Raw genomic sequence first — 25530 nt, forward strand, 5'->3', positions numbered from 1 at the left:
GTATAATATGAGTCACATTGGCAGGCCAATACCTTCTAATTTGTTAAGGAAACCTGTGGATAGTATTACCCCGCCGTCAATCCAATAACACTCTCAGATGTATTTAATATTGTGAAGCTTTTGAACATTTCTTCAATGCCATTAGGAAAATGGGTCAGGCCAAATTCGGGGAGAAAACTATTGGAAATCATTGGATCTTAGAGAATGATCGCTTGCAGATTTTGAAACATTCTTCAGACAGATTTGTTGGACGTCACTACAGGTCTTCGCAACATCGACAGCAGCATTGGTGAGGTTGCTTTCTGTGTCTGATAAAGAAGGTTTGCCGTGACCTCACTGGTCTCTGATCTTTCCTGGCCAAATAGTGGACCGACCACCTACCAGGGTCTTCACTTGGGCTTGTTGACCAATTCAATATTTTCCTCCACAAGTACACTTTTCATTCTTTGACTATTCCTCAAGAACATCACAGCCTCGCCTGCCAATAGGTTGTTTGTGTCCATTGATTTTGGCTAGCAGTGTCATAAATCTGGATTAGTCGTCAGAAACACAGGCAACTTCAGATATGTATGCAGCCATTGGTCAGACCGTGAGATAGAATCATTATGTCAGAATCAACACACAAATTATGGTGGCCCTACTTTCTAAATATGAATAATGTATTTGGTTTCTTCATGTATGGCTTGGTATGGTTTCTGCAGAGCTAGAAGTTATGTATCAACCTCTATGCATGTTTAATTGTCACATTCAGTGTTGAGTAGGCCAGTGGTTAAAGCGTTTGCTCATCATGCTGTGGGTTTGATTCCCAAAATGGGTAACTTGTATGAAGCCCATATTTGGGGTGCCTGGCTGTGGTAATATTGCTAAAAGTGGCATGAAATGATGCTCACTCACTCACTCACTTACTCACTCACTCACTCACTCACATTCCCTCTATATTGTAATTAACTGTTAGTTTTCATATTGGCGTTGTCCTGACTGACTGACTGACTGACTGACTGACTCAGTCAGTCACTCACTCACATTCCCTCTACATTGTAATTAACTGTTAGTTTTCATATTGGCGTTGTCCTGAAGACAGTCCTGTGCTCTTATGACAGTGATTGAGAGCACCTATTAGTTACATTTCAAGAACTAAGTGCCAGGGTAATGGACACCGTGTCACATGACTGCCAGACTATTGCCGTGATCAGATATGTGAGAGTGAACCTCCGTCCATTGTCAACATCATTGAGTGTTTAGGGACCAGGCATGTATTCAGCTGTTGACTGTCACAGTTAATGAGTCAGTCAGTGAGTATGGTTTTACGCCGCTTTTAGCAATATTCCGGCAATATCACGGCGGGGGACACCAGAAATGGGCTTCACACATTGTACCCATGTTGGGAATCGAACCCGGGTCTTGGTCATGACGAGCGAATGCTTTAACTACTAGGCTACCCTACCCCCCCTCACAGTTAATAACTGCTGTCAGGTGGATGACCTCTTTAGGCCCCCCCCAAATTTTTTTGTTTCTGATAACAGCCCCAACCATCTTCTCACTTGAGACCTGAATTCAAAAACATCTGTGACTATGTCATGACAACTGATAATAATGTATATTTTTAATACATTATCATCGATAGCAGTCGTAGCTCTAGGGTCATCGCAACTCCTACACTGTAACATGGACTAAGGACAGTCGTACCTCTAGGGTCATCGCAACTCCTACACAGTAACATGGACTAAGGACAGTCGTAGCTCTAGGGTCATCGCAACTCCTACACTGTAACATGGACTAAGGACAGTCGTAGCTCTAGGGTCATCGCAACTCCTACACTGTAACATGGACTAAGGACAGTCATAGCTCTAGGGTCATCGCAACTCCTACACTGTAACATGGACTAAGGACAGTCTTAGCCCTAGGGTCATCGCAACTCCTACACTGTAACATGGACTAAGGACAGTCGTAGCTCTAGGGTGATCGCAACTCCTACACTGTAACATGGACTAAGGACAGTCATAGCTCTAGGGTGATCGCAACTCCTACACTGTAACATGGACTAAGGACAGTCTTAGCCCTAGGGTCATCGCAACTCCTACACTGTAACATGGACTAAGGACAGTCGTAGCTCTAGGGTCATCGCAACTCCTACACTGTAACATGGACTAAGGACAGTCGTAGCTCTAGGGTCATCGCAACTTCTACACTGTAACATGGACTAAGGACAGTCGTAGCCCTAGGGTCATCGCAACTTCTACACTGTAACATGGACTAAGGACAGTCGTAGCTCTAGGGTCATCGCAACTCCTACACTGTAACATGGACTAAGGACAGTCGTAGCTCTAGGGTCATCGCAACTCCTACACTGTAACATGGACTAAGGACAGTCGTAGCTCTAGGGTCATCGCAACTCCTACACTGTAACATGGACTAAGGACAGTCGTTGTTCTGAGATGGCTTCGTAGAAGGGGGGCCCGTGAAACACATATTTTATTTTAGCCTTAGGACCAAATAGATTGTCCAGTTGTTAGCTGCCTGAGTTAATGACTAGTGTTACACTGATGTCCTCTTTAGTACAAATGAAGGGCTGTCGTTGTCCCAGACAACCAGGCTTGTAATCAGTTCTTGATAGCAAGATGGCCGAACAGATAATTACGGGGCAAGACTGCCGTGTCCATTCATTATTCTTTGTAGGTCCAACACATGACAAACCCCTCAACACAGTTCAAAGGACTGTAAAAAGGGTGTAGAGCATACTACACTTTGCTTCAAGAATCTTGAATTTTGCTGTAGTCAGCAATAGTGGAAGCATGTCTCTGGTCCCTAGGGTCAAGATTATTGCACTTATTTTATGACTTGTTTGTGTCTGTGTCTTTGTCTGTGCAGACTAATGTCGTTTTTATAGCGTTAGTCCACGGAGAGGCCATGTTGCAGTTTAACATGAATACCCCACTCAGACACAGTATACTGACTCTGAGCTGACCAGTCCTTGTTTTAGCCCCTAAAGGATGAGGGCCAGACAATGTAACAACAGAACGCCCAAGGACACGATGGCCCAGTCGTCTCATGCACCAGATCTAGAACTCGTTGTGCAGAGTTGTGTCCCTTGGGCTTGCCCGAGACCAGTGATTGTGGTTCAAATCCCAGTTTCCGATTGTGTTTCAAGTCTTGACAGCATCATGACTGTTTTCCTCGGTTTAGAACAAGTAGAATAGGTCTTCAGCAGCCCATGCTTGTCCCCCGTGAAGATCCGGGATAGAATAGGTCTTCAGCAACCCATGCTTGTCCCCCGTGAAGATCCGGGGTAGAATAGGTCTTCAGCAACCCATGCTTGTCCCCAATGAAGACCCGGGGTAGAATAGGTCTTCAGCGACTATGCTTGCTGTAAGAGGCAACCAATACGATCAGGTGGTCAGGCTCCGCTGACTTGATTGATGCATGTCATCATATCTCAGTTGCGTGGTCAATGCTCAAGATCTCAATCACTGGATTGTCTGGCCAGGACTCGATTATTTACAGACTGCCATCATATAGCTTGAGTATTGCAGAGTGCAGCTTTAAACAACAAAGAAACAAACAAACATAAAACTGTGGAAATGTTGAAAGCTTTGTTTGAAACATGCATGTCAAGAATATATTACAATCAGTGATTATGTCCTTATCTGTGTTTGAGTGAGCTGTTGGTTTCATGCTAATAAACATCTGAAAGAAACACTTATAAATCAAAAGGGGGCACGGGTGGCCCAGTCGTTGCTGTGCAGAGTTGCGTCGCTTTGGCACGCCAGAAACCTATAATCGTGGGTACGAATTTCGGTTCGCCCCGATTATGTTTCTAAGTTTGTCAGCACTATAGCCGTGCTCATGGGTTTCACCGAAGTGGTAAACACCTGAGACCTTCATCACTTCGGGCTTTCCTCCCACATTAAGCTGATGCGCCATGATATAACTGGAATACTGTTAAAAGCGGCATTAAACCCAACTCACTGACTTGCTATAAATCAAAACATCTGGTAACATTAACCCTTCACATCCCTATACTGACTGCTGTCTGATAGTGCTTCCTTGCTACTGTTTTATCTTAGGGACCAGTTCAAAAGTTTGGTTTCCAAAAAGAATCTGATTTCTATTTTTTATACAGTAACTAAACTATATATAGTATATATATATATAAACTATATTAACTTTAACTGTGTATAGTAACTGTTTTATCTTAGGGACCAGTTCAAAAGTTTGGTTTCCAAAAAGAATCTGATTTCTATTTTTTATACAGTAACTAAACTATATATAGTATATATATATATATAAACTATATTAACTATAACTATATATAGTATATATATATAAACTATTTTAACTATAACTATGTATAGTAACCGGTCTTTAAAACGAGGTAGTGAAAACTTGAAGGAATAATTTCTTTTGAACGGGTCCCTTAATCCTCAACAAACAGCATAACACAATGTTCATACCCTTTACCTGAAGACTACTGCTGAATGATGTATTACATTTCCTTAGCAACTGATTACAGTGGGCCAAGTCGTCGTGCAGTAGTACATTATATTTGCTGGTAATCGCTTTTGCTGAAACAAATGTCAAACATTTCATGCAGAAATCAATGATTAATGTGCGATATTTACACAGGAGTGTCAACTAGCTCTTAGGGAAGTAGCACGCAGCATCAATACCACTGTGAATGCACCAATCTGCAGACGACATTTCCCAACTTCCCATGTCGACAGAAGTGCTAGATTGAGGTATTGAGGGGAACTATGGGTATTTTCCTGATTAAATGGTCCATGCTCTATCAGCTAAAATCAATTATTCGTGTCCCAACCTTAGTATCAGGGTTGATCAGACTGTAAGCTTGTTAGCAATTTGAGATGAGCGAGGGAAGGTTGTGTGTCTGTCTGCCAGGAGACACACACTTGTAGCTAGGTTTGTGGGGAGTAGTTTCTTCTTTTTGCAGCAGCTATGTAATACTTTTGTGATGTTAGTGCCCCCCTTTTCATATTTTCAGGTTCACTGAATGATTTGGAGGACATTATATCCTTTTGTTTGAATCTTCTTAAACTTGGGATTTCTCGATAAAAACACATTGTTCTTAAAAGTGCATCAATTGGTCTGCATTTTTTTTTACGGAACTTCATGGATTCCTGGACTGAGGACGCATCAATCTGTGAACAAGACTGCATCTTGAACATTTTCCATGAATTTTCACTACAGTGTCTTCTTTCTTTCATCTGTGGGAAGATTTGGACAATGCATCACTATATATGTGCTTAAACTAATTATTTCACAGAATGTTGCCATGGAAACTGATGTCTGAATACAGAGTGCTGTGTTTCATTTCAGGCCCTCCTACAAGCACATGATGTTGTAGCCCATGAAGTGTACAGTGAGGATGCTGTGCGGGCTACACCGCCGCCACAGCCGCCGTACCTGAACGGAGACACAGAGCCTGAGCTTACAGAGAACAGCATCGACATGGACAACTTGACACGCGTCCGCCTCGTGCAGTTTCAGAAAAATACGGATGAGCCAATGGTATGTCCTTTCTCTTCACTGTTCAGCATACGGGTACGACAGGACTTCATAGCTTGTCCCCTGCAGACCCCTATGCTTGTACCCGTAGATATTCCGGGGCAGAATAGGTCCCCAGTATCCCGTGGTCGACCCCTTTGTGATTCCAGGGCAGAATAGGTCCCCGGTATTTAGAAACCAATTTCTATCCAATAAAATTGCATGTTACAGCTATGAAAATACTCTAGGGGAGGTTACTGTCATAATAATGGAAGTCTTAGGCTTTCTAATGATACAAAAGATCGAATCGAAGAAATCGTTGCACGTGTTATTCATACAAAGCTTTGAAAACGGATGTATTTCCCATTTATTTTTTATGTTACTGAGCAGAAAACATCTGGGATATGGGTGATGACAGAAAATATTCAAAATTTGTTTTAAAATAATTTTACGATTTACGAAGAAAATATTGGATATTATGAAATTATACAATTGCCGTAAATCATCAAATTTTCGCTTCCTTGGAGCTAAAACTGGACATTAGGGATGTGTTAGCTTACACTTTTTATTTAAAACAAACTTAATCAAGTTGTACTGTAAATGCATTATTTAAATAATGTGATAAATATATCTTTCATATTTATAAACAGTAGGATGAGACCTTTCAAACGGTGTAAAACATGTAGTAGCAAAGATGTTTTACAAGCAGATATTTCCTATCCGATAAATCTATCACACAAGAGTCTCTGGGAACTCGGTGTCACAGCAGTAAAGCTTTTGGTTGAGTGGTGTTGAAAGAGTTAAATGTGCTAACTGATTGTAATTGCATGGCTATTAGTGATGTGAGACTTCCACCACCTGGTCAGCCATTGCATCACAAGTGTAGGAGAAGGTTATTATACCCCGCCATGAAGTGGAAGGGGGATATAGGAATGAGTGCTGTCCTTCCGTCCTTCCTTCTGTCCGTCCATCACGTTTCGTTTCCGGAGCAGGACTAAAAAACCATGAGAGATATCTTAACCAAACTTGGCACATAGATAGGTCTAGTGGTGAACTGGTGCCTTTTGATAGTTTGGGATATACGACCTGATATGGTGTATGATAACACTCACTCACTCACGCACACACGCATGCATGGTATACTCTGTCTCTCTCTCTCTCCCTCTCTCTCTCTTTCCCTCCCTCTCTCTCTCTTTCCCTCCCTCTCTCTCTCTCCCCCTCCCTCCCTCTCTCTCTCTTTCCCTCCCTCTCTCTCTCTTTCTCTCTCTCTCTCTCCCCCTCCCTCCCTCTCTCTCTCTCTCCCCCTCCCTCCCTATCTCTTTCCCTCCCTCTCTCTCTCTTTCCCTCTCTCTCTCTTTCCCTCCCTCTCTCTCCCCCTCCCTCCCTCTCCCCCTCCCTCCCTCTCCCCCTCCCTCCCTCTCTCTCTCTCACACTCTCTCTCTTTCTCTCTCTGGAACTCTGGAAACAGAATACATTGTGTTCAGCCAGCTGTTCTCTCACATCAAGCTGACACTACTGATATCACTGACAAATATCTCTCTCTCTCTCTCTCTCTCTCTCTCTCTCTCTCTCTCTCTCTCTCTCTCTCTCTCTCTCTCTCTCTCTCTGTGTGGAACTCTGGAAACAGAATACATTGTGTTGAGCAGGCTGTTCTCTCATATCAAGCTGACACTACTCATATCACTGATTTTTTTCTCAAATTGGAGTTAACCCAAACTCACTCTTTCAATGACTGAGCGTGACGTAAATTTTCATGCACATGTATTCAAAGCCAATTTTATTGATTAAAAACCTGCCTTGGTATAAAAAACTGGGGTATGATTAAGATAAAGTAGGGCTGTCCATGGACAACATCTGTATGTGAGTGCAGAAATATTATTCTGACATTTTAACGATGTATTTGTCAGAGGTGGTTGCTGAGAATGGACATCAAACCCTATTTGTTTGATCTGCTCATTGTCTACTATGTTAGTTATCATAAAAGTAATTTAGTCTAAAAAACATTAATATGTTTATTGATCCGCTAAATGTGGAAAATTCCTGGTTTACCCTATTATTATCTCCATTATAACTGAAAATTCTTTTTGATGCCAAGCATCACCGGATGTCTTAGTTGTAAGGAAGAATAATTGATTGCTAGTTCCAATGGATTGGAGAGAAAGTTGTCCGTTACATGCTGCGGAGTACTAACCTGTTAATCCTGTCTGTGGATGAGGCGTGTATTGCGTGCTGCTGTGGCCTTCGGGATCAGACTTGACCGAGACTTAACCACTGTTTCTTGTCGTGATTCTCATAAACTGGGATCAGTAAACTGATTTACTTCACTGACGTAAATGCACTTAGTGATGTAGTAAATATGGGAGAAGGGTGGCCATGGTGATGGGTCGTGTTGTGTCAACATCAGCATCCATCATTGGGGCTGGGAGAAGATGAGCTTACCTTGGTAGCAACTCACTCACTCACTCACTCACTCACTCACTCACTCACTCACCCACCCACCCACCCACCCACCCACCCACTCACTCACTCACTCACTCACTCACTCTCCTTTCAGTGACTTGCCCACAGAAAAAACTTCAACGACTCATTCACCCCACATCCCAAACTTACTCACTCACTCACTCACCCACCCAACATTCACCCATCCACTCACCTCACTCACTCACCCCCACAAGAACCCAAACTCATTCACCCCAAACCCATCCATTCACTCACTCACACACTCACTCACTCACACACCCCCACAAGAACCCAAACTCATTCACCCCAAACCCATCCATTCACTCACTCACACAAAAACCTATCTCAACTGTTAAAAGATGTGTTAATCCAAACTCATACTTTTATAAATGTCACCGCCTTCATGGTCTAGTTGTAGTCTCTCTTCCCCGAGAGCAGACGGCCTGGGACCAATCCCCGGCCGCGTCATACCAATAGACGTTAAATGATGGTACTTGTTGTTACCCTGTCTGGCGCTCGGCATTACGGTGCTAAAACAAGGACTGGTGGACTTGGAGTCAGTAAAGTGTGTCTGAGTGGGGTATTCATGTTAAACTGCGGCATGGTATCTCAGTGGGCTAGCACTAAATAATCAGCATTAGTCAGGACTAGTACAGGCAGCGACATGCACATGGCTATATCTTGTGCAATAGTCTTGGATGAGACGTTAAAAGCCATTCACCTCACCGTACTTATATAATGTCAAGAGACTGCAAGATTGCACCTTCATCGAACAGGAATTGGTGTCTGGGACTTATTTGTTGAGGTGTTTGCTTGTCAGGATAGAAGCCTTGTTTTGATTCCACATATGTGCATGACACGAACCCATTCATCTTGCCTTAGCCCTTGAGACAGATACAATACTGCTATGAATAGAGACCAACTCAAAACTCCCATCACTGTTGTCTAACAAGCTGGTTTTAGCTGACCCTGCAAGTTTACTGGTACTTTAATTGACATGTAATGGCAAGCTGCCAATTATTAAGAAAATCACTTCAATCACTTTGTGAAAGCCTGATAGAATATTTACAGTTGAAATGACTACAGAAAAGGATTCAATCAATAATAAACACATTTCAACTGCCAAAAAGTATTCATATTAATTTTGAATGATTTGGTACGAACATGTGAAGTGGACTTAAAGAACTGGAACCATCCCTTAGAGGGGATTAATTACTGTGTGATGGGTCTTAATAACATTGCAAAACATCAAATTTCAAACTGATTCATTTAGTGTGGCAATTGTATTGAACTTGTTTCTGGCCAGAGGGATGCTAGGAAGTATTCTTAATAAGGAGGAAATCTGAACGTATAATGAAGGTTCTTGTAGAGCACGGAATTGGTCCTTTGATGACTCAGTATTGACGAGCTTATTCTCCTGCCAGGAATATTGTCATTTGTAGGGTAATTAGGAGAATATCTGATGATGGATAAATCTAATAATTGTCTGAGTCCATGCTCCAAGCTACAATTCCAAGTTTTGGTAGGACATTGGCGCCAATAATGGTCAGCACTTTGGAGTGGGACAGGGTCGTAATGCAGGCCATACAAGACAAATTAGGCCGTCATTGTGATCGGAGAGTCGGAGCAGATATGCATCTCTATTGGCTTTCGCTACTTTTGGACGAGTTTGCCAAATAAAATTATGACTAGGTAATCAGATTCTGGATGAAACTTTGTTACAAATGATGAACTTGTTGTGGATAGAGTCTCGACTTATTGATATTCAGCTGCTTATGGTTCAAAATTGATAAAGCAATCGTGATTAAGTTGTTTATTGTTGTTGTTTTCTATTTTTCCAAAGGGTTATTATTATATAAATAGTTTGAAGAAATCAATGTTTTTTTAACATATTCTAAATATTCCTTGAGACAATACCGTATTTGACGTAATAAGTGCCCAGGGCGCTCTCAAAATTAGAAATAGGGGGCGCTTATTGTAATACAATTTTGGTGGGGGAAAAAACAGATTTGAAAGATCATAAATTTCGTGGTTTGGCGAACTCAGAAAACCACCGCTCTCAGTATTTTACCCCTTTAGATATATATGTCCCTTACAAATAATGCTACCTGCATGTTTGCACGTATTAATTTACATATCTATGTATTTGTGATCTGACTTGACTTTTTTCTCGTTATTAAACAAATACTGAACAGAACTCTCCAATTCCTTAAAAAAAAAATAGTATATTTCTCTTCAACAAATATAACTGTACAAATTGACCATAGAACTCAACTATTAATGTCAGTAGACCTCCTCCTACAAAGAGTAGAACGTTTGTGGTTCGATCCTCGTCCACATCATACCAAAAGATGTTAAAAGATGGTACTTGTTTCTACCCTGCCTGGCTCTGCATTAAGGGGCTAAAACAAGGACTGGTCGGCTCAGTCAGTATACTGTGTCTGAGTGGGGTATTCAAGTTAAACTGCGGCATGGTATCTCAATGGGCTAGCACTACAGACTAGTACAAGCAGAGAAACATATATCCTTGTCCCACTAAAGTAACCATCAGATCAATAGATGGTTCATATAGTGAGACAGGCTTTTATGCCCCACAGCTGTGTCACAAGATAGTTATTTCCAGATGCTGTATACAAGAATGTAATATAGTGCTGTGAGTAGGGGAATATAGACACGTATCGCCCATCTCGGCATGTTGTAACTTATATTGTCTGCACTGTCCACCAGCTGGGGTCTTCATGAATACACAAGCTATTAACTTGTTGATGTAGATAAATCTATTTGTGGGGAGAGGTTACCTGATTATATAGACTCGCTGCAATCACTTCCTCTCCTGGGATGCAGACTCGTCTAAAAGTATAGCAACATTGCTATTTTGAGTTTAATTGGGATTGACTGGGAGAGCCAAAATTATTGAAGTTATTATGGTTATATTTTACTTAAATGCACATTCTGATAGGTCATGGAAATATCTATTAAACCAGTTGCTGTAATTGTGGAAATGGGTTTAAAAAGGAGACATGCTATTTTGATTTGCTATTTTATGCGTAAGTAGACTTATATAATGTGTTTACCTTATTTCCCAAGGAGTTGAAATGGAGTAGGTCATGATTAACTTGATTTATCATCCAAAACTTGCTCCCACATAGATATGGAGATATCGCTAGGGTGAGATCAAGCGATATCTACATTGTAGAAATTGCATCACAATGCTTTGCAGACCATTGTGACATCATTGGTTACCATGACATCACAATCAAATGACATCACTAATGGCTCTGCTACTGAAGCTGTTAGCAGTAATTTTTAAACTCAAGACACTGCTTATTACTGTCTACAAACTGAAAAAGTTTGAAGAATGATGTTGGATGATAAAGAAAATCTCACCCTTGTGTCTTTTGATATCAAATATATCAACACTTGTTGTGAAAAGTGGTAAAAACTACTCGCAAACCTCGGAGTATTTCCACTTTTATCAACTTGTGTTGATATATTTGATATCAAAAGACACTTGGGTCATGTGGGTGAGATTCTCTATGTACCGACATTTAACTGTGCTCCAGATAAAAGTGTCAACAGTACCTCATGTCCGTCTTTCTGTGGGGATATTTTGACCTCCACACTGGCTGATAGTCAACTCCAAGCCTGCAGCAAATGTCAGTAAAAATATCAAATGAAACAATTCTCCATTAGTGTCAAAAGAAGTTAATGAACACCGACTTTTCATATAATTTTAGCTAATCTGTCATGCTAATAAATACAATGGGAAGTTACCTCTAAAATTAAGAAAACAAAACTTTTCAAAAATAACAATTGAACTAGATGTTTGTATTTAATGCCACACTCAGCAATATTACAGCTATATGAATGGGGTCTGTAAATAATCAAGTCTGGATCAGACATTGCCAATGATTGACATCATGAGCGTCGTTCCAAACAATTGGTATTCGATGACATGCATCAACCAAGTCAGTGAGTCTGACCACCCAATCCCGTTAGTCGGCTCTTACGGCAAGCATGGGTTGCTGAAGACCTATTCTACCCCGGATCTTCACGGGTCTCAACTATTGAACTAAATAGCAAGTGAACAATATAACAAGTGAACTAAATAACTACTTAAAGGTTTGGTCCGAGATAAATCCCTGCTGTTAAAACTTGCTTAGAAACTTAGAGCCATTCTTTGCTGGATTGCGTTAAAGTGTTGATGCGTTAATAGTTAATTTTTATTTTTATTTTCAGGGTATAACATTGAAGGTCAACGAGGAAGGAAGATGTTTTGTTGCCAGAATTATGCATGGTGGAATGATCCATAGGCAAGGTGAGTTGTCTCCCTTTCTTGGCCTGAGGTAAGTTATCTCCCTTGGTGATCCCATGGCAGAGAGAGTTATCTCCACCTGTTTCTGATGCAGGCTTTCAATTGGTAGAGATACAATAGAGACCATATGATTCTCTTCCTGGTTCTCAGTTTGACATGGTATGAAACATTGTTATACATGGCAATAGATTACCACAATTTTGTAAATATGAAATTACATAGCAGTTTTGATAACATCTATTATATTTGGTGATGACAAAAGCTCCAAGGTCGGTATATGAAGAGAAGCAGGGCACTAACTGTCACTGCGCGGATTCTTTCTTTTCATTCACTGAAGCCATCATTCATTTAAGATAATTATTCATAGTGTTTATGGGTGATTTGTTTTCTTTCGACATCTGAGTGGCAATTTCTTTTTATAAGTGAATATTTTAAGTAGTACATATCTAGAGTTACTTCCCCTTCATGTACCCTTGTGGCTATATCCCCTGGCAAGAAGACCTAACTGCTGTCACATATGTGTCAATATGTATCAACATGTATCAACATGTATCATTGCGTATACACAGATACTGTTTTGGCCAATACTGCTCCATCTGGAGATTGTTGGGTAGCCGAGTTGTTAAAGTGTTTGATTGTCACGAACAAGGCCCTGGTTCGATTCTGCACATATGTACAGTATGTGGAGCCTATTTGTTGCTGGAGTATTGCTAAATGTGGCGTAAATCCACTCACTCACTCGTACCTTGTGTATATGTTTTAGGCACGCTTCACGTCAGCGATGAAATCAAGGAAATCAACAACGTCAGTGTCCAGAACCAACCCGTGGAAACCCTGCAACGCATGCTGGTAGATATAAACTATATAGCATACTTTATCACCATAATATATATCAGATATTATATGCTGACCCAGAAGATCTGGGGTAGCATAGGTCTTCGGCAACCCATGTTTGCCGTAAAAGGCGACTTACATGATTAGGTGGTCAGGCTCTCTGACTTGGCTGATGCATGTCATCATATTGTCTTGCGTGGATCGATGCTCATGATGTCAATCACTGGATTTAGTCTGTCAGCCGGGCACCCATATTTGACTAATCGGTACCATTCAAGGGGGCAAATTCTAACTTTGTTTTGTCAAAAGGGAAATATCCCTGCTTCATGATAGCAGTCTGTAACTGGTAGCTTTATATAAAAAATATGTCCACGAGTACGTCCACCATTGTGAGACAAACTAAAATCTTGTCATTCCATGAAACGGTGTTCTCTTTCAACAAACAATTCAAGGACAGTATAACCAGACTCGATTATTTACAGCCCGCTGTCAGAAAGCTGGAATATTTGCTGAATGCAGCGTTGAACAACAAACAAAAAAACAAGATAGCAAGCCCGTAAATGATCCAATAAATGTTCCTCATCTGTGTCCATGTCATAAATATCATGTATTAGAAATATGACACCTATTTTATGCCCATCAAAGCTTACTTGATAATTCTTTACCTAATGTAGGATGTTTATGATATGGGAACAGACTTGGGTAATAATTTCTATTTCTTTCTGATTGTCTTAATTCTCTTTGAGGATGTTATTGAACCAGACAAACATCATTTTGGTGGTGTATTGTTGCTGAAGATATTCATATTATTAAGGTTATTGAAAATAATTGTGAAGTCTTTAATATATTGAACAAAAAAGTCAGGGATCATGAATATGTGACGACTGAGGACCCAATTTCATAAAAACATCCCCAAACTAGTCCTGATCCCTAAATCTGTTTTTTAAGTATATTTTTATATGCATGTTTAGTTTAAACTGCCGATACTTGCTACTAGGTTCAACTTCAGCTAATGTTTGAAATCAAAACCTTTTGATGTCAATAGATTTAAACTGCTTCACGTTATAGAAATGCCGTTTCTCATTAATCTGAACCATGAGTCCCGTATGTTTTGATCGTTGACTTCATGATTTATGTTTGATGGCCTGTTCTTTCTTTGATGTCTTTCCAAATAAAGAAATGAAAACCGTCTTTCAAGGATTTTCAAATCAGATCAGCTAATGGCTATTCCCTGGTTGTCTTCATGTTGCAATGATCAAAATGGATCTTCAATTTAAGATTAAACTAACCTGTTTTGTGATCTTTTCATCTCTAATCAAAGGTTTGTCTTCAAAATGATGATAATTTACTATGAATTACTCATCATTTTTAGATCATCATTAAAAACCGTCGCCTGGCAACCAGATGGATACTCCCTATTTTGAAGTAATAAATCGATACAATTTGAGTTTTAAACAAGGTCAGAAGGGAATTCATTTGTTCGGAGCCTTCTGCCCTGCGGAAGTTAGGTCAATAGTTTCTGGAGCCATACCAGTGCTCAGACCAAGCTCTTCTGGGAAATCTTGAAATCCTTTGTCCTCGGCCAATGGCAGGCAGTGTAGCGAAGGAGGTATTACAGTGGTCGCTGCAAACCACGGCCATATTTCACAGGCAATTTCTCAAATGAGAAATATTGATTATATTTTTTTATTATGTTCTCTAGTTATATGAATTTGTTTTTTTAGGAGAATACAAACTTTGATGTATGTTTACATCATCCTGAACAGAGAAAATAATTTGATTTTCAATAATGTTGATTGACATTAGTCATCGTCTGTCATATTCTATTTTGTATGGAGGAGCAGATCGCATCCATTGAATGTATCCCATTTGCATGTAATATTTCTCCTTTTTTATATGATCCTGTGAGCCATGTGTTTTCCATGAAGTAAAGGCATATCTCTTACATCATGATGTCTATGTATCTACAAATCATCCATAGTTGACATTCAGGGTCTGGAACGTTGAAGGTTCCTCTGAAAATGTCACTTGTCTGTTGTTGTTGAGGATTTAAGAGTAATGTGCACTGACATCTTAAAAGCAAACTGTCAGCCTGGTAAACAAGGCAAATGTGTTGCTGTCATCAGGGACTTGAGACTCTTTGAGGGGGTGTTCATCATCCATTGGTACATCGCTTCATGAGGCTATTGTTAACCTGCCCACCTGAACTGAATGTTAGAGTGAGATTATGTTATCGTGCATTATCTGTCGTCCGTCCTTCCAAATTGTAAGCTTTTAAATGCTCATAAATGCTCAACTTGCATATATGATCCTAGCAGTGATGCCTCCAAGCAGTGATCACAAATGTCTTATCTGAATTTCAACATGGCCACCTAGGCGGCCATGTTGAATACAGAATGTTTGCCTGTTGCTGAATCATCATATCACTGTGAAAGTGGTGTGCAGGACGCATGTGGTTGTAGCAAAAACATCTGGTATGTTGATTTTTATTTCGGACAGCTTTTGTATAATAGAAATGCAAGTATCAATATGTAATAAAACTATGGAGTGAGGCTTAAACACTTGCTAAACCATCACCTTTTGTTTGATTTAATCCTAAGGTGGCAAAGTAGCTTTACAGAGGCACTCAATAGCCTCTTTAGAATACCATCAGAGAGCCTCTTTCTGGTGCCACTCAACAAGCCTTTTAGCATGAGCCTCTTAGCATGCCTAGTAATACCACTTAAATACATTCTCTATAATACCACTCAAATTGCCTCATTATAGTGCCACTAAAATATCCTCTCAATAATACCATTCAAAGAACATCTTAATTATACCACTCAAAGAGCATCTTAGTTATACCACTCAAATTGCCTCATAGTGCCACTAAAATATCCTCTCAATAATACCATTCAAACAACATCTTTATTATACCACTCAAAGAGCATCTTAGTTATACCACTCAAATTGCCTCATAGTGCCACTAAAATATCCTCTCAATAATACCATTCAAACAACATCTTTATTGTACCACGCAACGAGATTCTTTATGGTGCCAGGCAAAGAGATTCTTTATGGTGCCAATGAAAGAACTCCTTATATATTCCACGCAAGAGCCTCTTTATGTTGCCATTCAAAGAACATTTTAATTATACCACGCAACAAGATTCTTTATGGTGCCAAACAAAGAGACTCTTTATGATTGCTAGGATTTTGATATCACGATCTGTCTCCTGGTGTATTTTTAGCGAAACTTGCGAGGCTCTGTTACATTTAAAGTGGTGCCATCTGTTGGTGGAGCTCAGAAAGTAGAGTCTGGAATTGAGGTAGGTATTTGGTGACCCCACACATTAAATGTACTCTGTTCTCAACTCATGCATTTTGTTATTGCAGAAGGAAGCTCGCGGCAGTATAACGTTGAAGATTGTGCCTAGTTATCGAATAAACCCTGCCCAGTGTGAGGTAACCCCTATCCCAGCATGCATTGCACCCAATATGGCTGTCGTGGCATACAGTGTCGTGTAGCCTCATACTTAGTCGTTTGTATGTCCGTATGTGGCAATTGTGGCAAAAACAATATACTCCAACTTGCACACACCACCCTTTTGATGCAGACATCCCAAATCCATTGCACAGGCCTGCTGAAACCAGTCTTAATTACAATATGAAATAAAATTATAACCTATTTATCATCAGCTAAACATTTCAAAATTGACATTTAATTTTTTCTGAATGGCAATTTTTTTTATGAACTTTCGAATGCAAATAATACGTGTTTTATTTGAGCAATTCCACTATCATCATTATCACTAATTTCTATCTTATACTTTTAAATCTTTGTAAAAAAAAATTATTAATGACTTTCTATGTGCAAAAAACAATCATTTTTGGAATTATTTTGAGCATTTACCCATTTCCACATTCCCTATAGTATATGCTACTTCCCTGACTTCATATACTACTTCCCCATCACCATATACAAGTTCAGCACACACTTTCGCATTGGTCTTTCCGTAGTGGTGGTGTTTATTTTGTTTTCATTCTTTGATGAGGGTTGCGTTTTTTTACATTTCAATCTCTTCAATTTTGTCTTCTTTGTTTTTTTTCATAAAGGTATTGGGTTGAGAATGTTTATTCCGTAATGACGCGATAAGGTAAACGTTATGACAGAGGGACTATCACTGCCTCAGTGAACCGCCTCCAAAGAGTGTTACAGATGTTTTTAATACGGAAAGAGATCTGTGAAGATCTGAGTAGAGAATTGAGATTGATGCTCATGATGTCAGTCACTGGATTGTCTGGTCCAGACTCGCTTATTTACAGACCACCGTCATATAGCTTGAATATTTCTGAGTGCAGTGTTAAACAAACAAACAAACAATACGGAAAAATGTAACTAGGTGCTTGCACGTTGTTAGTCAATGTCATCTCTTGAATGAATACATTTAGATAAAACAACACTCACCACCCACATGTAAGCAAGTCAGTGAGTGTGCCTGGTCCTACTATCCCAACACAATGTGTTATAAACATTTATACTGCACAGTGTGTTGGGTACCACTGTTTCCCACCACTAACTCCACTAACAAACTAACAAGCCATTGGTTTTGTGCACATGGGGAATAACAGGTCTGTTCAAAGTATACACTCTTTGGTCCATTAAACTTATTTAATACACTTCTCCTACATTGATATTAAGTTGTACTGAACTCAAGCAAAGCAGGCTAAATAATGTCTTTCAGTATATGGTTATAACATTGTCACACTGTATAAACGGCTGGGTAACTGTCACATTGTATATAGCTGTATGCAGTACGGCCAATAATGGTCATGTCAGATATATCGATATGCAGTGTATAACGGTCATGTTAGATATACCGATATCATAAACATTGTATAACGGTCATGTTAGATATACCGATATACAGTGTGTAACGGTCATGTTAGATATCCCTGTGTGCAGTGCAGTGTGACCCGTGAATATCCGGGGTAGAAAAGGTCTTCAGCAACCCATGCTTGCAGTAAAAGGCGACTATGCTTGTCGTAAGAGGCGACTAACAGGATCGGGGGGGTCAGACACGCTGGCTTTGTTGATGCATGTATTAGTATCCCGATATTCTACATTGATGCTCATGATGTCAATCACTGGATTGTCTGGTCCAGACTCGATTATTTACAGACCGCTGTCATATAGCTGGAATTTTGCTGAGTGCAGCGTTAAACAACAAACAAACAGTACAGTGCATTGTCCATGGCTGCATTCAGTGTTGAAGTGTGGTATTGTGTGGGTCTGTAGCAACTGTGAGCTGGGTCAAGCTGACCTGTGTAGTGTTCTGTTGGTAGTGCTGGTCATTGTGTCATCATGCCCATCTCATCAACATCACAAATATTATTTCACTACAAAAAAACGTATTTCTTAGTTTTAACTGCTTTATGTCTGTAATTACCGTGCATCAGTTCACGAATACGTACAAGTACATGTGTCATCATTTGGAGGTCGACTAGAATAGAAACTGGGTTTTTGCTACGTGTGACCTAGCTGGCTGATTGTGTGACATTGTACCAAAGTGTGTATGTCGCTGCTCATAACCATTGGTTTAGACCCATGAAGATCCAGGATAGAATATGTCTTCAGCAACCCATGCATTCCGTAAAAGGTGATTATGCTTGTTGTAAAAGGCGACTAACGGGATCGGGTGGTCAGACTGCATGTCATCGTATCCCAATTGTGTGAACCGATGCTCATGATGTCACTCACTGGATTGTCTGGCCCAGACTCGATTATTTACAGACCATCTGTCAGTGTGGCGTTAAACAAATAAAACTATATTTGGTTGACATGACCCAGAACTGATTCTACATCTGGGATGTAGCTGCTAAATGTCATTCCCTCCCTCACTCACTCACTCACTCATGCGGCTCAGTGACTGTTCTTTGCTTGCACAGGAATGTCTTCAGTATGTGTTACGATAAGAGATGTACTTTTGTAATGAGGACAGTTTTGTCAGTTTTGATTACATTTGTTGAGAGATAATAGTTCAATTCACAGAAATAACTCTTTACCTTTTTATGTGGATCTGATCCCATTTACAGAACAATGGTATAATTTTGTTTAATGTCATTTAATAAATTTGTTTAATTAACATCAGTGAGACATCACATGTATTCTTCATGTATTTGGTAATCTGTATAAAATGTCAGAATTTACTTTATGTAACGATAAGATGTTACTTTGGAGCATCAGGTACCGGTAAGTATCAAGAGGTATCTCCCCTAGATCACAACTTCCTGCCGAAGATAACTGTTTTCTCATATCTCGGTGAGAGCGCTGTTTAATGATGTGAGTTATCTCCCCTTTATCACCACTTCCTGCATAAGATGCCTGTGTTTTCAGATCTATGTGAGAGCGATGTTTGATTACGACCCACGCGATGATGACCTGATACCGTGTTCACAAGCTGGTGTTCCATTCAAAGTCGGCGATATCCTCCGGGTAAGAATACACAAAATATAATATTTACAAAATCTCTTTTTGACAAGTATAATATTAAAGAAATCTCTTTTTGATGACTTAATAAATAATATTTTTAACTGAAGCGTGCCAGGAACCTTGGATCACCAGTTCAAATCCCATATTGACACTGATTATGATTCTAGGTTTGTCTGTACCATAGCCTAGTTAAATCTTTCACTTGTTACGTCGAAGACCCGGGTTAGATTCCCCACATGGGTACAATGTCTGAAGCCCATTTCTGGTGTCCCCTGCCGTGGTATTGCTGGAATATTGCTAAAAGCGGCATAAAACTATATCTTGTATGATGCGACAGATTTGTATCAGAAGGTGAGACTCGGGAACTTTAACAAACATGTGATGCTCATAATATCAATCACTTGCCTGGCTTGTTTGTCCCAGGGCTAAAGTGAAAGTAACTCCCCTACTTTAACATAGCCTTATGACATTTGTAGCACTACGGTGGCTTGTTTGCCCAGGACTAAAGTGAGAGTAACTCCCATACTTTAACATGGCCTTATGACAATTGTAGCTCTGCGATGGCTTGTTGCACCATGGCCCTGGCTGATGTATTTGAAGGACACCATGACAGGTTCATGATATAGCTTGAATGTTACTGACTGCTTCATGAAACACAGAGGTGCATCAGTGAATGTTTGCAGTGGGTCGTCCTGTACATAGACTAAGTTGACTGTGTCTTGCAGGTGATAAGCAAGGACGACTCCAACTGGTGGCAGGCCCGCAAGGCTGACAGTGCACCCACAGAACCAGCAGGCCTCATTCCATCGCCGGAACTGCAGGAGTGGAGGACAGCCTCACTGGCTATAGAGAGAGCAAGGAGAGAGCATTCAGGTAGGCACTGCTTGCTGTAGAGAGGTCGGAAAGAGCATTCAGGTAAGCACTGCTTGCTGTAGAGAGGTAGGAGAGAGCATTCAGGTAGGCACTGCTTGCTGTAAAGAGGTCGGAGAGAGCATTCAGGTAAGCTTTGCTTGCTGTAGAGAGGTCTGAGAGAGTATTCAGGTAAGCACTGCTTGCTGTAGAGAGGTAGGAGAGAGCATTCAGGTAAGCACTGCTTGCTGTAGAGAGAGCAAGGAGAGAGCATTCAGGTATGCTCTGCTTGCTGTAGAGAGAGCAAGGAGAGAGCATTCAGGTATGCTCTGCTTGCTGTAGAGAGGTAGGAGAGAGCATTCAGGTAAGCTCTGCTTGCTGTAGAGAGGTCGAAGACAGCATTCAGGTAATATCTTGTGCTATCCAGAAATGATTCATCTTAGCATTGAAAGACAGGCACTGTTTCCCCAAGTCTGATTTCTTATGATAAATGTATTGTCACTGTGCTCTGTAACAAACACATCAATGTGTGCACATTGTTTTCAGTCCACTGCTCGTGGTTCGGTCGGAAGAAGAAGGACAAGTACCTGGCCAAGCACAATGCGGTGTTCGACCAGCTGGACCTGGTGACGTATGAGGAGGTGGTGCGGCTTCCGGCCTTCGTCAGGAAAACTCTTGTCTTACTAGGTAGTTCATCCCAGGAGAGTTTTACCCATCAGGATACACCCAATAGCTAATGTATTTCAACAGTGTCTCTGACCTGGTCATGTACAGAGACACATCTCTGGTAGGAGTGTTGTTTTTTTTATGTAATTTTTTTTTTCACACTGTTTTCAAAGTTCACTGTTCTACAAAGAGATGATAACTTCTTTACCAAAACTCAGTGAAGTGATTCTTATACCCATGCATACTTGCTGTGTACATGGACGTCAAGTAGTATTTTGAGAGCTCCTGCTGTGTATGTTCATAGAAGAAGACATGCCTCGCAGGTTTTGGTTCAAATGTTAAAACGAAAGGGAACGGGAGCTAAAAAAACGCTCATAAAATATTTGGCCAAGAAATATATGCTTAACATGGTACCCTCTAGTGAACCATCAATTTTCAACCAAGTTCCTTGTGTGATCTAACTTTTTGGGGAAGTATCTGACAATAAACATGAAAGTGGAAGGAGTTGTTTAAAGACACGACGATTGGGGCTGGTGTTAGAAGGTATGATGTTGAATATTCCAATGATGTTGTTGTTCACAGGTGCTCATGGAGTTGGGAGACGACACATAAAGAATACACTAATCACAAGTCATCCAGATAGGTTCGCCTACCCAATACCTCGTAAGTCATCCAGATAGGTTTGACTACCCAATATCTCGTAAGTCACCCAGATAGGTTTGCCCACCCAATACCTCGTAAGTCATCCAGATAGGTTCGCCTACCCAATACCTCGTAAGTCACCCAGATAGGTTCGCCTACCCAGTACCTCGTAAGTCATCCAGATAGGTTTGCCTACCCAATACCTCGTAAGTCACCCAGATAGGTTTGCCTACCCAATACCTCGTAAGTCACCCAGATAGGTTCGCCTACCCAATACCTTGTAAGTCACCCAGACAGGTTTGCCTACCCAATACCTCGTAAGTCATCCAGATATGTTCGCCTACCCAATACCTCATAAGTCACCCAGATAGGTTCGCCTACCCAATACCACGTTAGGCATCGAGATAGGTTCACCTACCCAATACCTCATAAGTCAACCAGATAGGTTCGCCTACCCAATACCTCGTAAGTAAAATATATTATATATCACTATTCTGGTGTTCCCCCCACCACTGTGGCATTGCTGGAGGACTGTTCAATCATTTCCTTGTAGACATCTGATCACTGACTAACACTGCTGTGCTTCAGATACAACCCGCCCCCCTCGGGAAAACGAAGAAGATGGCAAGAACTATCACTTTGTTACCCACGAGAAGATGGTGGCCGACATTGCTTCCAATCAGTATCTGGAATACGGCACACACGAAGACGCCATGTATGGCACCAAGCTGGAGACGATTCGCCAGATTCACAAACGAGGTCTCATGGCTATCTTAGACGTAGAACCGCAGGTGAGCAGTTGTTGGGTCGAGTATTCACTCAATGCTGTTGGGGGCGGTATGGTAGCTGTTGGGGGCGGTATGGTAGCTGTTGGGGGCAGTATGGTAGCTGTTGGGGGCGGTATGGTAGCTGTTGGGGGCGGTATGGTAGCTGTTGGGGGCGGTATGGTAGCTGTTGGGGGCAGTATGGTAGCTGTTGGGGGCGGTATGGTAGCTGTTGGGGGCGGTATGGTAGCTGTTGGGGGCAGTATGGTAGCTGTTGGGGGCGGTATGGTAGCTGTTGGGGGCAGTATGGTAGCTGTTGGGGGCGGTATGGTAGCCGAGTGGTTAAGGTGTCTGCTCTTCCGCCGAATACCGGAGTTGGATTCCCCACTTGGATACAAAGTGTGAAGGACTTTCTGGTAACCAACCCTCTGTAGTATGGCTGGAATATTGCTCGAGGTGTAAAAATTACTCTCAATGCTATCATGACGTTATAGTTATTCTTACATCTACAAGTTTATGTTGCTAACACACCCCATTATGACAGGAGTTGAAAATCTTACAACATTTTGGTTTTAAACAAACTTGCCGCTGTATGGGATGGTCAGTATTGGTTCTTTGGAACACGAGATGATTTGGCCAATGGATGTCATATCTTTGGGGGGTTGGGGGACTAAGAATGTCAGTGCGGAGATGAAGTTTGGACACAACTGTGGTAGACATGGGAAGATGTCTTTGGCACTGTTAACATTAGTTCTTTATGAGCATGTTCATTTTGTGCAGAACGGTGTAAGCACTTGAGTCTTTCATATTGTGGTGAAGTACTGTTCAAAGTATCCCGGGACGTGTCATACCAAAAGACGTTACAACATGGTACTTGTTGCCCTGCTGGGCATAAGGGCCAACAAGGACTGGTCGGCTCAGTATACTGTGTCTGAGTGGGATAGTCATGTTAAACTGCTACATGGTAGTCTTGACTGCGACATTTAACCCTATTTTACCTCAACTCACTCACTCACTCGGGGCGGTCGAGTAACATAGTGGTGAAAGCGTTCACTCGTCACGCTGAAGACCGGGTTTCGATTCCCGACATGGGTACAATGTATGAAACCCGTTTCTGGTGTCCCCTGCCGTGATATTGCTGGAATATTGCTAAAAGCGGCGTAAAACCATACTCACTCACTCACTCATCACGCCCAAGGCCCGGGTTTGGATTCCCCACACAGGTACAATGTGTGAAGCCCATGTCTGGTGTTGTGTCCCTGCCATGATAAAAGCAGCGTAACACAACACACTCACTCACTCACTCTCTCATAGGTACATTGTGATCTGTTTCAGGCCATTAAAGTTTTGCGGACAGGAAACTACACACCTTTCATAGTCTTTATTGCAGCTCCAACACTTCCTGCCATACATCAGGTACTCCAGCCAATCAGCTGCCACCTCCTAGTCACTGCGGGACTGTCGTCGTCTTTAGTGTCTGCGGGACTGTCTTTGTTTAGTTGATATTTATGCATAGTTCACTCTTGTTTATTTTGTATTAGTTTTATTTTCACTTTATTATTTCTGTGTTCATATATAGACAAATTGCACTGTTAGTGAGAATGATGCAAGAATTTTGCAATATATAAAGGAAATTAATATCTGACATGGTGTTGCTATTTTTTGCAAATGGAAAATTACAATATATGTTCAAACCTTGGCGCTATGACTACGCTTGGGCTACAATTCATAATCATTGGACATTGGCAAACAGGTGCCCTGGTTTCAAAATTGTATTATCCCGTAGACTTTTACTCCAATTTTACAACTTTGAACACTTCTTGTAAGGACTAGAACATTTTTCACAGCACGTGAGTTGATGTGTTATATTGCAATAAATATTTTTCTATTTCTCGTTTTTTTTAACCTAAAACTGTCGTAAAATACATTCTCATGTTTCCGAATTAAGGTGCATCTTGTGTTTATGTGAGCATGTGTTTAGATAGTTCTCCCTGTGTGATATATGACTAATATTTGGTTGAGCTCTTCTGCTGTTTGGTTCATTATTTTGGCATGATCTCTTCTGATTCTCAGGCCTTGAAGGTTCTCAGGACTGCCGAGTATGCGCCTTTTGTCGTTTTCATTGCTGCGCCAAGGGCCATAGATTTAAAAGAGATGAAAAATGTCAATGTAAGTTGTGGGACGCTAGTAGGTGGATACTGATTGTCTACCACATCTCTGGAATCATAAATACAGATAGATAATGACACTAAGATATAATACCATATTATGAATATAAGTTGTTGGTAGGTAGTATATAGGTAGATACTGATTGTCTGCAACATCTCTGGAATTATAAATACAGATAAATGGTGACGCTAAGATATAATTCCCTATTATGAATATAAGTTGTTGGTAGGCAGTATATAGGTGGATACTGATTGTCTACCAGATAGTTTCAAACATGAAAACTGATAGATGGTGTTTCTAAGATATAATACCATATTATGAATAAAGTTATTTTAAGATAGTATATAGGTAGATGCTGTTTGTCTTCCAGATATTAACAAACATAAATAAAGATAGATGATGTTGTTCTTTACATAAGTATGAAATAAGTTATTGGACTTTAGTATGGGATCAATTTAGATATCTACCCTTTCTACAAAAACACAAAGATAGTGCTGCTTATTAGAGTAAATACCAAATAAGTTGTTAGACGCTAGTATGCGACTGATATAGATTATCTACCTGATTTACAAGAACAAATATAGACGGTGTTTCTGCAAGGAATCAGTTTGTCCGATATATTAGAAGTGTTAAGTTCAGAGTGTGGGGTCTTTAATTAGCAGTGCTTTACCAAGTGCGGTGTTTGTTAGTGTTTAATGGTTCAGAGACAACCATTTAACACATATTTTGTAATCAGAGAAACTATCTATATGTTACAGTGAATATTCATGGTTTTCTGAAAGGATTTGCCAGATCTCAAAAGAATCCCGCTGTCAGGGCTCCAACTAGACTCATGATTCTGTTTCTAAGTCTTTATT

The 25530-nt window shown here is 40.7% G+C and overlaps 1 protein-coding gene across 11 annotated transcripts in view; it reads left to right on the forward strand.

Moving 5' to 3' along the window:
* Positions 1 to 25530, forward strand: part of LOC139448502 (peripheral plasma membrane protein CASK-like) — a 483162-nt gene that overhangs the window by 452783 nt on the left and 4849 nt on the right. For 7 of the 11 annotated variants that reach the window (XM_071230052.1, XM_071230055.1, XM_071230060.1 and 4 more), the window contains 10 exons: positions 5335 to 5526; positions 12202 to 12280; positions 13041 to 13126; positions 16342 to 16419; positions 19488 to 19586; positions 20309 to 20456; positions 20979 to 21119; positions 21681 to 21761; positions 22329 to 22531; positions 24578 to 24673. In XM_071230052.1, coding sequence (XP_071086153.1) covers positions 5335 to 5526; positions 12202 to 12280; positions 13041 to 13126; positions 16342 to 16419; positions 19488 to 19586; positions 20309 to 20456; positions 20979 to 21119; positions 21681 to 21761; positions 22329 to 22531; positions 24578 to 24673 — 1203 coding nt within the window. Of the gene's footprint in view, positions 1 to 5334; positions 5527 to 12201; positions 12281 to 13040; positions 13127 to 16341; positions 16420 to 16486; positions 16556 to 19487; positions 19587 to 20308; positions 20457 to 20978; positions 21120 to 21680; positions 21762 to 22328; positions 22532 to 23839; positions 23921 to 24577; positions 24674 to 25530 lie in introns of all 11 variants that reach the window. The other 4 variants (XM_071230057.1, XM_071230063.1, XM_071230056.1 and 1 more) reach the window with 3 other exon arrangements.

Source organism: Haliotis cracherodii, unplaced genomic scaffold (genome assembly GCF_022045235.1).
Source record: "Haliotis cracherodii isolate W230 unplaced genomic scaffold, xgHalCrac1.p SCAF_7, whole genome shotgun sequence".
Classification (NCBI taxonomy): domain Eukaryota; kingdom Metazoa; phylum Mollusca; class Gastropoda; order Lepetellida; family Haliotidae; genus Haliotis; species Haliotis cracherodii.